Source organism: Coffea eugenioides, chromosome 2, assembly GCF_003713205.1.
Source record: "Coffea eugenioides isolate CCC68of chromosome 2, Ceug_1.0, whole genome shotgun sequence".
Taxonomy (NCBI): Eukaryota; Viridiplantae; Streptophyta; class Magnoliopsida; order Gentianales; family Rubiaceae; genus Coffea; species Coffea eugenioides.
Genome location: NC_040036.1, coordinates 50,792,539 through 50,804,580, shown reverse-complemented (window position 1 = coordinate 50,804,580; position 12,042 = coordinate 50,792,539). Strand labels below are relative to the sequence as shown.

General features: G+C 40.5%; 1 protein-coding gene across 1 annotated transcript; it reads right to left on the bottom strand.

Annotated features, from left to right (window-relative positions):
* Nucleotides 1-1,503: 1,503 nt before the first annotated feature.
* On the bottom strand, nucleotides 1,504-11,395 carry LOC113759859 (protein FAR1-RELATED SEQUENCE 7-like). The gene is made up of 4 exons (XM_027302437.1): nucleotides 9,523-11,395; nucleotides 6,298-6,428; nucleotides 6,111-6,123; nucleotides 1,504-1,949 (listed from the first exon to the last, which is right to left on the bottom strand). Exons 1-4 carry the CDS (start codon nucleotides 11,393-11,395, stop codon nucleotides 1,504-1,506), a joined length of 2,463 nt encoding a protein of 820 aa, XP_027158238.1.
* Nucleotides 11,396-12,042: the final 647 nt, after the last annotated feature.

Genomic DNA, 12,042 nt, shown 5'->3' with positions numbered 1-12,042 from the left:
GGGTCCCGCAATTCTTGAGAAATTCTTTATAAATCGGCGGTAATACCCCGCTAGTCCCAAAAAGTTTCGAATCTCAGTAGGATTCTCTGGCCGTTTCCATTGGGCAACAGCTTCAATATTAGCCGGATCTACAGTAAGTCCGTCTTTTGAGATTATATGACCTAGAAACGATATCTTCTCTAGCCAGAATTCACACTTGCTAAACTTAGCAAACAACTGGTGCTCTCTTAGGATTTGCAATACTATTTTCAAGTGTTGATCATGCTTCTCCTTTGTTTTAGAGTACACCAGGATATCATCAATAAATACCACCACGAACCTAACCAAATAAGGTTTAAACACCCGATGCATTAAATCCATAAATGCAGTTGGGGCATTGGTTAAGCCAAAAGGCATCACTGCAAACTCGAAATGCCCATATCGAGTGTTAAAGGTAGTTTTTGGCACATCTTCCTTCCTAATTTTCAATTGATAATATCCTTGTCGGAGATCTAATTTAGAAAACACCATAGTCCCTTGTAACTGGTCAAATAACTCGTCAATATGGAGTAAAGGATATTTATTCTTAATGGTTACTGCATTCAACCCTCGATAATCAATGCAAAACCTCAAGCTTCCGTCCTTCTTTTTGACAAATAGCACTGGAGTGCGCTAAGGTGACTCACTCTTATGTATAAATCCCCGTTCTAGCAAGTCTTGCAATTGAAATTTCAACTCCTTAAGTTCAGCGGGCACCATCCGATGCGGGATTTTTGAGATGGGAGTAGTTCCAGTTATTAAATCAATTTTAAACTCGATTTCTCTCTCAGGTGGCAATGATACCAATTCATCCGGGAACACATCTAAATATTCACTTATCACCGGCATATCTTCTAGTTTCACCTTCTCTCCTAGGGTGTTAACTAGAAAGGCTAGATACCCTCGTGCCCTATTACTTAGCAATTTTCTAGCCCTAATTCCCGAAATAAGGGCAGATGATGCTAAAATACCCCTCACATCTAGTTTTAGGGTTGCCTCACTAAGTATGCAAAACTCGACCACCTTTGTGCGACAATCTACCAGAGCATAATAACGAGCTAGCTAGTCCATTCTTGTTATAATGTCATACCCCTTAATGGCTAGACTTAAGAGGTCGACTACCAATTTCCGCTCACCAATCCAAATGTCACAATTCCTATACACTTCATTAGCAAGTAAAAATTGGTTACCCGTAGGTGTTCTTACTTCTAGGTCATATGGTAGCCTCTCAGCCTTCACATCAATCCCACACATAAAAGTAGGGCTAACAAAAGAATAGGTTGCACCAGGGTCTATCAAAATCTTGGCCAAACGACGAAAAATAGGAATCGTACCTTCCACTACCTCTGATGGTTCAGGTACTGCCTGTTGGTCCAAGGCGCACACCCTAACTGGCACCCTTGGCCTAGTCCCTCATACGGTAGTCAATTTAGGGTTTGATCGGTCAGCTGGTTGGGCATCACTAATGAGTGGACAATTACCGATCTAGTGCTCAATACTTCCACACCGTAGGCACTTTCGAGCCTTTCGCCAGCAATTATCCTCAGTATGGTTGGATTTCTCATAGTACCCACAAGATACTCTGGGAGCGGATGTCTGGCCTCCCTGCGAGGCACCTCTCGCTTGTCCCCGTCCACCTGGGGCTCCTCTTGGAGTAACTCCCCTAGATGTACCCGTAAACCTTCCATCTCCAGCTCCTCGACCGATTTTAGGAGGTGACATGCCCCATTCACTATGTACCTGCCCCCGACTTCCACTAGGCGCACCTCTCCTTTTTCCATGAAAAGCCCTTACTTGTGCCCTGGCAATTTCTATTCTCTGGGCTTTTTCCAGAACCTCCGTAAAAGTATCAATTTGTGCCGCCGCCAAGGCCTCATGTATTTCCACATTTAGTCCCTGTACAAACCTTCTTACCCTCCTTTGCTCCGTAGCTATCAATTTGAGAGCAAATTTGGATAGTTTAGTGAACTGAGTCTCATACTCAGATACATTTAGAGTTCCCTGACGGAGCTTAATAAAATCGTCCTCCCTCTTCCCCTAGACTATCGGTGGGAGATATTTCTCGTTAAACTTCCGCATGAAATTCAATCAGGTCCATGCTATCCCCTCTCTTTTCCACTTGGCCCTAATTACATTCCACCAGACTCTAGCTGGTCCCTCAAACTGAAATACAACAAAATTCACCTGCCTATCCTCCGTATAGTTTAAGGCAACAAAAATATTGATCATCATCTCCAACCACCTCTCAGCTACCTCAAGGTCCGGTCCTCCGAGAAACTTAGGAGGAGAAATGTGAGGCCCCAGTCCGTTCGTAAATTGATATTAGAGTTATTCATTATTTTGTGCGGTTAAAGTAAGGTTGTAGGGCTAGGATAAACCCTAATCTCGGCTAAGATTGAAAACCCTAACTTTGCTTATGATTAAACCCTAGTTTATGTGTTATTTGTAGGTTCAAGTTATAGTTCCTGTTTGGTATTCTAGTGTTAACAGGATTTCATTTTAGTTTACAAACCTTAGATTAGTAAACCTTCAGTGTTATAAATGATTAGAAAGCTTAAGTTGGGTTTAAAAACCCTAATTTTGCCAATGTTATATAAGTTGTTGTTTAAGTGTTTTATATATGGAGAAAGTATGTTTAAGTATAGGTGATTAAAATAAGAAAGTGATTAGTGAAGTAATTAAGCATGATTACATGTTTTAGATTAGATTAAGTTATGACCTATGGAGTTAATTGAAAGATTTTCAAATGTTTGAGGGAAAATGTATAAGAAAGAGAAAGTTGGAGTGCAAGGGTTAAAAGAGCAATTGAGGAACTTTTATATGATTGGTTAGCCTTAGAAATATCTCTTATGGTCTTTGACTCTTTATTACCTTAAGACTTGTAGGCTAATCACTAGACAAAACAAAACAAAACAAAGAGAAAGAGAGAGAGTGAGAGCCGAGAGGAAGAGAAAGAAAAAAGAAAAGGAAAGCTTGCTTTGGTGCATCATTTTTGCTCTTCAATCTTGAGTTTGGATCTTGGAGAAACAACTTGAGCACTTGATTGTTGTGGGTGATCATCTACAAAGCTTGAATCAAAGGTAAATCATCTTCTTTGAAAGTTAAAATGTTGGGGTTTTAATTTCTAAGCTATGGAAATGATGTGGTATGTTATGATTATGGATTTATATGGTGGAATTGATGTTATATTGAAGTTTCATGGTTTAATTATGATGATGATGTTGCTGAAATTTTGATTAAGTTTATGAAAGAATTAGGGTTTCATGCTAAATAAGTTAATTAGCTTTCATGTTGTGCTATGAAGATTGTAGGGGTTGTGTTTGATTAATTGCCTCACTTGATTGGTTGGTTTCTAGCAAAAATCTGATTTGGGTTAAGAAACCCTAGACTCCATTAGGTGAGTTTAGTTTAGCATATGGCTATTGAGTTAGGGTTTGTGTGGTTGGATGATTAGAACAAGTTCTATGGTGCAAATAATATTAGCTTAAGGATTATGGTTAGTATTTGGTGACCTTGGGCTGACTTGTGAAGGAATTTCGGACCATGAGTAGACCTTTTAGAAGCTGGTATATGTGTGTTTCATTGGTAGGATTTTGGGTTGGAAAACTGGTATAAGAACCATAGAAACGGACCATGCGGTTGCGGCGCGCAAAACCGGCAAATCTGGGAAACTAGGACAGTTCAGGATCCGAACTTCGACTTTGTTTTTATTGATGTTACGTATGGATTCAGAAGTTCCTCAAAACATGAAAGTTGTAACTTTGTAAGTCCTTAATATGCCTGTAAAATTTCAGGTCAATCGGATTAGGTTAGCCTGAGTTATAGATGAAATACTCAAGCCTGTTTTGAACATCAGATTCTGTGTGTTTTTAGTTTATCTTCTGCCCGTGACTTTTTCGGTTTTGATCCCGTATGATCTGGGTGTTAACTCCTTCATAAGAAATGTATATCTTGGTTTTGGCTTCGAAATGGTATAAAGTGCGTCGAAATCCGAGTTCCGTAGCTTCCGTTATGACCAAAACAAGATCGATCGTCAGAACAGCCTTGAATCTGGACAGTTCTGACGGGTCCTTTGACACTCAACTTTCGTTCTGTTCTGAGTGGATTCAGGTCTTGGCCAAAACATAAAAGTTTTAGCCTTATGTCTCATATTTCTAATGCCTTTGGAATTTCCTGATTTGGATTTGTGAGCTGGGAGTTATAGTCTAGAAAACATACCCTGTCCGTTACTCTAGAGTGCGAATTCCTGGAACGGTTTTCTGCACTTTCGACCCATCTCTGTTCAGATTCGGAGTTAGGTGTCTTCATGAAAGTTATAGCCCTTCCTCTTAGCTTCGTAACGGTACCTCATGTACCTTGATCCGACACTCTTAGCTTCGATTAGGCTCAAAACAGTTTTGACGGCAAAATGGCTAGGCCACCATTTCCGTTTCCGTATGCCGTTTCCGCACTCGTATGTGCCGATTTTGCCGTTTTGCTTGTTTTAAGTATGTTAGTAGCCGTTTGTGATATATTGTGACACAATCTTCAATTTCAGACGTTGGTGAGCTAGGTGGAGCCGGTGGGGCCTACTAGCTACTCCTCGCGGCACAAATTTCGTACTTTTGCTCTTTTGTTCGTTGCCTAAGTATTCAGGCCGCTCTTATGTGTTAGTTGCTTATGTGTTTCGATATGTATGAAAAGGGTACCTAGGCGAGGGTGTACTTTATCGCACTCGACCTAAACCCTAATTTACGCACATATTTGTACATGGCATATGTATATGAATCATTTTGGAACTAAACCCCTTGAGCTTGTGGCTCGGGGTGACTTTTGAGTAAATTTTGTGAAGTTTGTGAGTTTGGGGCCCGATCTCATGACCTAGATGGACTATTCGAGCCGGTTAGGGCTTGGTCGAAGTTAGTCCAACCTGGTTTGAGGTCACCAAGTTTGTGAATCCGGTTCACCGATTATGTGGACCAAGTTTGTGACCCGAGCTTGTGAACCAAGCTCAATTTCGTTCGCTCGAGCAAGTTTGTGAGGTGCCTGGCCAGAGAGGGTGATAAGGTGTACGATGGGTGTACAAGTGAAGTTCTACGGACCATTATTTGAGGTCGACGGAGTGTCGGCAGGAGGTTACACATGGCAAACGATCTGGCTTTGGAGCCACCTGTATCCTTATTATGTGATGTTACTTTTCTGCTTTTGCTTTACTCTTACCATGTAACTGTTGTTACGTGAAATTTACGCTTTTGCCCCTGTTTACTTACTAAGCATATAGCTTACCCCTTTCCTCTTGTTTTCCTTAGCAGGGGCCGACGCGGGGACTTTTGGCACATACACTAGTATAGTTAGCTTTGCTTGTAATAGTTGAACAATTAGGATGTTTGTTTTTATTGTGGTGGTGGTTTGTATAAGGACCCTCCTCAGGGTCTACATGTTGGTTTTGGTTGTAGTGATAAGGATGTAATAGTGTGAGCAGGTACTTCTGGAGAATGTAATTATAACTCTTTGGGATTGTCTATAGTATGTATTGTACTCTTTTGGATTTTCTGACTTTTATTGTTTTAAGTTTTGAGTCCTGGCGCGAGCTAGGCAGGCGGCCCGCCGATACCCTTGGGTTCGCCCTTGGGAGAAGTGGGGTCGTCACAAGAAAATTTTTGGAATCTCTCTAGGCCCCTGTCTTGCTCCATTTCAGGGTCCCTAGATTGATTAATAGGGGTTTGACCCTGCTGCCCTACCAATCAAATAAGAATATTGGTCATTTGCTGAATTGTCGTTGTCACCTGATCCCCCCCTTCAGTTCGGGGTCCAGGTTGTTGCTCAACCGATTCACCTCTCTTCTCTCTCGGTTCCCGTACTGGTTCTTGTGCCTGTCTAGCCCCACGGCCACGGCTAGAACCGCGTCCTCGGGTAGTTCCACGGTCCTGACTTCTCCTACCCTCCATGCTTCTTTTGGACAATAAATTATACAGATATAAGCAAAATAAAATAGCTATAAAGCTCAATAAAAGCATTTTTAAGTCATAAAGTAAAGGCAATACATCACATTTAAAATAAACATTTTCTTTATATACATAGCAAAATAAGTCACATAACAAGTTAGAAAGTACTGTACATGCCAACCTAATAAAGTCAAAAGCTTATAACAGCCAAGGGACATAGAACAAAAAGCAAGCTATATACATCAACCTTAACATGTCAATATAAAAAATAAAAGATGACGTGCCACCCCCAACTATATCCCTAACTATCTCACGTAGTCCCTAAAAACCCTAGACCCCTAGTCTAGCTAGTCACCGATCCGACCGACTCTGCCTCCTCCTCGGGTGCAACCGGTTCCTCATCTGGGTCCTCCTCAGGATCCTCCTCAGAATCACCAGAGACTGCATTCCCTTGACTCTCCTCGACCAAGTTCTGCACTACTTCATCTACCAAAGCCCCACACTCAATTAAAATACTGTCAGTCCGATCTCTCACGTCCCTTACTACTTGAACAAGGCGACCATTAGCCTCCTAAGCCTGCTCTCGGAAGGCATTGGTTCGCTCCTGCTCCTCGAGAACCGAAGCCTCAAGCTCTTGAATCGTAGCCCCCTGTACACGTAAAATCGCCTGCAGACGCTCTATCTTTGTCTGGCATCTACAATTGGTACTACCCAATCATCTCCTCTCATCGGTAATAGCGAGAACTACCCTATCAGGGTAGGAGTAGGTCCTCCAGCAGTCACAATGTTGAATCTTACGCGCTGGAAACCACCGACATATGGGCCCTCCGTGTGACAGCCCCACCTCCCCCTAAGGCGAACCAGAGGGTTCGGCGGGCCGCCTGCCCGGCTCTCGCCGGGACTCAGTCGTTCACTAAAGTCCTCAAATGAATTACAAGAATAAACCTCAAATATACATCACATGGTCCACAAATATACATCCAAGTCTCCAGTAATTACATGTCACAAATGCAGCGGAAACAATTCCCAACTATACATAAATTGATCCCAAATCCAAATTGTACAACATAAAGGCCATCCATTCACGTGAATAAGCACAACAAGTCTTCCTTCGCTTTGAGCCCTGTGGAGGGGAATAAAATATTTTTGGGGTGAGCTAGAAGCTCAGCGAGTAACCAGAAAATCAGTAATCAAATCGGTTTAACAATATTTCGTTTCAATGATGTCATAAATCAAATGATAAGTCCAGAAACAATTACAACATTTACAAAACATTAAATATGGAGTATCAATAATTCAAGAAACATGTACAATGGAAAGCGATAGTAACATTCATGAAAAGATACGTTCGTTCTCCTGTCATTTCCTTTTTTTTTTCATTTGAAATTGCATCATTTTCCACCAACCTCCACCAACCTACAAAGGTAATATTCGAGTGTATCAAACGTTCACCCAGGTCCCTAATCGCCCGACCGAGTCCGTTTCTGGCTCAGACGACCCGGTAACAAGGGCAATTGGCCAGTTCAGCCCAAAAGGCTTACATCATTGCGCAAGTAGCATTAATCATTTATCATGAAAATTTCACATTGATTAGGTCGAGTGACGATAAAATACCACTCGCTAGAAAGGCTGTTTATGGAATTCATTCAAGCACGTAACACGTTATCAATCAATTAATACAAAGTCATGAAGTCAACAAATATATCAAACAAAGGAACACTTTCCATATAAGCACGCATTGATATGCAAGAAAACAGTTCAAAGTAGCTTTGGAAACAGTTGTTCAAAGTAAATAATGTAAGAAACATTTCACAAGTACTTTTGGAAATAGTTTAGGGTCACTCACCTCCATGCGCTCAGAAACCATCCATCATATCATTGCCTTGCTATGAGTCTTAGATCACAAACTTCAATGGCAAACAAATCCCTTCAAAGTCTCGGACAGCACTCTTCCCCTAAATTTCTTTACTTTTCCAGCCATCAAGGCTTCATTATTTCCTCAGCCAGTCCCAAAGGTACACACACAACAACAAGTTCATCTAATAGTCATTCAGCAAGTTCCAAGTAGTACTAGTACAAGTCAAACTAGGGAAAAGTCCGGAAATGAAAGTTAAGCTCAAAACCAGAAAAAACAGTTTTGACGTCCTTTTGCGATAATGGCACCAAAGGTACTACGAGTATCGGATGGAGGTCCAAGACCCACCGTTTCGAAGCTAAGAACCAGGGCTACAACAATGTAGAAGTTCAGTCAGTCCAAATCCCAGCACAACTAAGTCAAATATGCCAAATAACAAACCAGAACCGTAATTGCAGGTTTACAAATTACACTATGCTGTAATCAGTACAACTCAGTCTAAACAGGTCCAAATGCAGAAATTCCAAAGGCATATGGTAGCTAGGACATCAAGCTACATTTCATCAGAAGACCTCAACACCCAAATCCAAAAAAATTCCAGTCAAAACAACCCATTTCAGACACAGTTCTAACATCCTGATGAACCCAGAACAGCAACAGGAATTTCGGCTTATCTCATTCTAAACTACTCCAATTGACCTGAAATTTTATAGGCACCCTTAAAACATAAATACCTAAAACTTTCATGTTTTGAGCCAAGGCCAATTCGGCATCTATCTATGACCTAAAAATTCGGACAGAATGTTCATCACAAAACCCTCACTTTTCAATTTTTGGTCCAAAACAGAAATTGGTTGCAATTAATCACTTTTTCCACCTCCTAGAGTCATTAAACATCATTTCCAATCATCATACATGACCCCATAATCATATCCATATGAAATCAGAAAAATCCCCAATAATCATAAAACTTCACCAATTCAACCAAAATCAAGATATAATCCATAAAGTTGCACCTTATATCACCACTAATCATGAATTGAACATCATTAGAGCAAGGAGAGGGGTCATTCACAACTCACCTTAGCAATACAAGAGATAGAGCAACTAGTCACCTTAGCTTTCCAAACAACTCCACAAAACACCTCAAGACCACTTAGCAAAGAGATTTTATGGAATGATTTGGAGTTTTATTGGTTGGATTTGAAGATTGAGCAAGAAATAGAAGGAAGAAATTGAGAGCTTTTCTTTCTTTTCCTTTGAGAGAGAGCCGGCTATGAAGCTTTAGAAATAAGGATGATTTTTGGCAATTTTTTGATATTTATTTGGTCAAGGTAAAGGTAAAGTCAAATGGTCAAAATCCAAGACTTAATCTTATGGTGACACTTGTCACCTTTTGGTTCAAAACTTATCTTTTTGTCTCTCCAATACAAATATCTTAACACCTTGTAAAATAATATCACTAAATACAAAATTCTAAGAAGTTGTCAAAAATATATTGCGTTTACCGCACTTGCGGGTCCCACGTTCAAAATACGCTCTTAATTTCTCAAAAACTAACCGATACTAGAAAAATCATTTTAAAACTATTTTTGCTCATAAACTTTATTTGGGGAATTTTTCTAATAAAGAAACTGTAGAAAAGGCGGGCGATTAAATAAAATAAACCCTAGAAAATTAGAAAATTTCCGGGTTCTCAAACTCATTTTTTTTTCGGGGCGTCACAGGATATGACAGTGATTGCTACTTTGCTGGTGTCCTCCGACATTGCTGCTCGAGTTGCGACCTTAATCATGGCTGGAGCGAGCTCCCTATAACGAGTTGAAATCATGACTTTAGGATCAGCCACAACTTCCTGTCCTCGCCGATCAAAACAGTCTCCAGCCCGAGCTCTTTTTGTCCATCGCCTCTTAATGTATTCAGGAGGAATTATTTTTATGCCCACGGTATCAAACACCTTCAACGCGTGCCCACATAAAATGCCTTCATTCTCGTATTTTTTGCAACTGCAACGTACACTTAGATCATTCCGATTGAATACTACTGTTCTTTCAGGTCCTCCATCATACCTCATGACCGCAAACTCCACAAACATCGCTGCATCTTGTTGTCTCAATATAACCATAGCTGTTGACTCGCCATATTCATTTTGGAATGCAACAAATACGGTTGGTGAATACGTCTCTGATGCATGCACAAGCATAGGTGTTTGCCTTAACCCTACCATGGGGAGCTTTTGCCTCATTTCATATTCTGCGATCAGTTCATTATGTCTCTTTTCATCAACCACCCGATTGAAATGTCTAAAGAACTGCACAAGGTCATGATCCAGTTTCAAATGATTTTTAATTGCTGCATTTAGGCTTTCGCTGAGTTGGGTGCTTCGCATTCCCGCGGTCCATCTTTCTTTCATCATGCACCTTGCCCATTTATCACGAATTTTGTACAACCCTGAGAGCCATTCATTATTTTCAAGATTGTGTTTCTTCACCATCGCCTCCCACACCCTATTGAATTGTTCCACTTCTTCAAACTCATACATGCAGGCACCAAACATGTATGGAAGATCACTATTTTTCTTGTAGTGATTGCCAAGATGTTTCATAAAATTACGCCTTATGTGAAACGTACATAGACCGTGAAATGTTTCAGGCATGACAATTGAAAGAGCGGCTGTCATGGCGTGATCTTGGTCGGTTAGTATGGTACTTGGATGTTTTCCGCACATTGCTTCTAAAAATGTACCAAACACCCATTTGAAAGAATCTATCGTCTCATCATACATAAGGGCAGCACCGAATATCACAATTTGCCTATGCTGGTTAAAACCCACAAATACTCCAAGTGGCCGGTATTCTTTATTTGTTTTGTAGGTTGTGTCGAATGTGACTACGTTTCCAAAAAAGTTGTAGTCAATTAACATTCCTGCATCAGCCCAAAAGATATTCGTTATTTGTTCTTCACAGTCCAGCTGTACGGCATGAAAAAAGGATGGATTCTCGAGTGTTTGCTCTTGAAAATAATTCAGCATGCTACCTGCTTCTCCATATTTCAAGCTCCTTTCCCGTCTCGTTCGAAGATATCGTTTAAGATCATCCCGAGTATATCCCACATTACCCATCCCACCTGCTTCCGTTCCCATAAGCTCATGGCTCTGTTTCAATGAAAGCCCAGCATCCTCGCTTATTTCAGCTTGGAATCCTTGAGCCACACTCACTTTTCTTTGTGATGGCATCATGTGAGCACATTGAGCAATGTGCAACTCATGATTATGCTCTAAGACAAGGTCATGCACACGGTACTTCATTGTCCCTCTAAACAACACGATAACCATCTTAGCTCCACACCCTGTTTTCGTCGGCGCTCGTGTCCTCTTTGGCATCACATCACCTTCGTACTTGCGTTTCACACCTTCCTTGCAGCAACTATATCTCCTAGACGTGGTCACGCCGTCTTTATCTTTATTCAGATAGTCTTTACGTACACTGAAACCCATTTTAAAGGCATACTTGTTGTAAAACTTGTACGCATCCTCTTCACTGTTGAACTCCATTCCTAACTCAGGGGTCCCATTTTCTGCCAATTTACTGCAATCCATTACTTCTGCTCCTGCCAATTATGCATCAAACACCCTAATTTGCAACATTTCATGAATAATATGTACATAAACGACAATATAAATGTATATTACCATTTATAATGTGTTATGAATCACACATTACTCGTATACTAAATCCTATTATTACGCTTATCAATATGATTAATGATTCACATCACCTTACTTTTACTCTAAGACAACGGCATTATCTATGTACAAATACAACTCCATGTACACTAACTTATACGGACTGTAATGTATTGGTCACACGATGTAAGTCTATTTTAACTGTATGTACATCCACGCTGGTGATTATATTTTGATTCTAGGTTCTTTAGCTCACTGGACCTTATGTCATTCGTTAATGACAACCGCATAAACCAACTCCACATTTTCTACTTTTTCTATATTTTGAGGGCCAAACAAGTACTTTCTACTCATTGTAATATATTTCTTACATCATGTAATTGACTTACAACACAAGGTTCACCCATTTATTATTCACATATGTGTCTTTTCCTCTGCTTCACCTCATTCAACTCTACGCCTCCATTTTATACACACTGTATGGTCAAGAGAGGGGCAAACTAATATTGCTCCATGAGCATGGACCAATTACTAGATGCATAATAATTCATATCAATTAT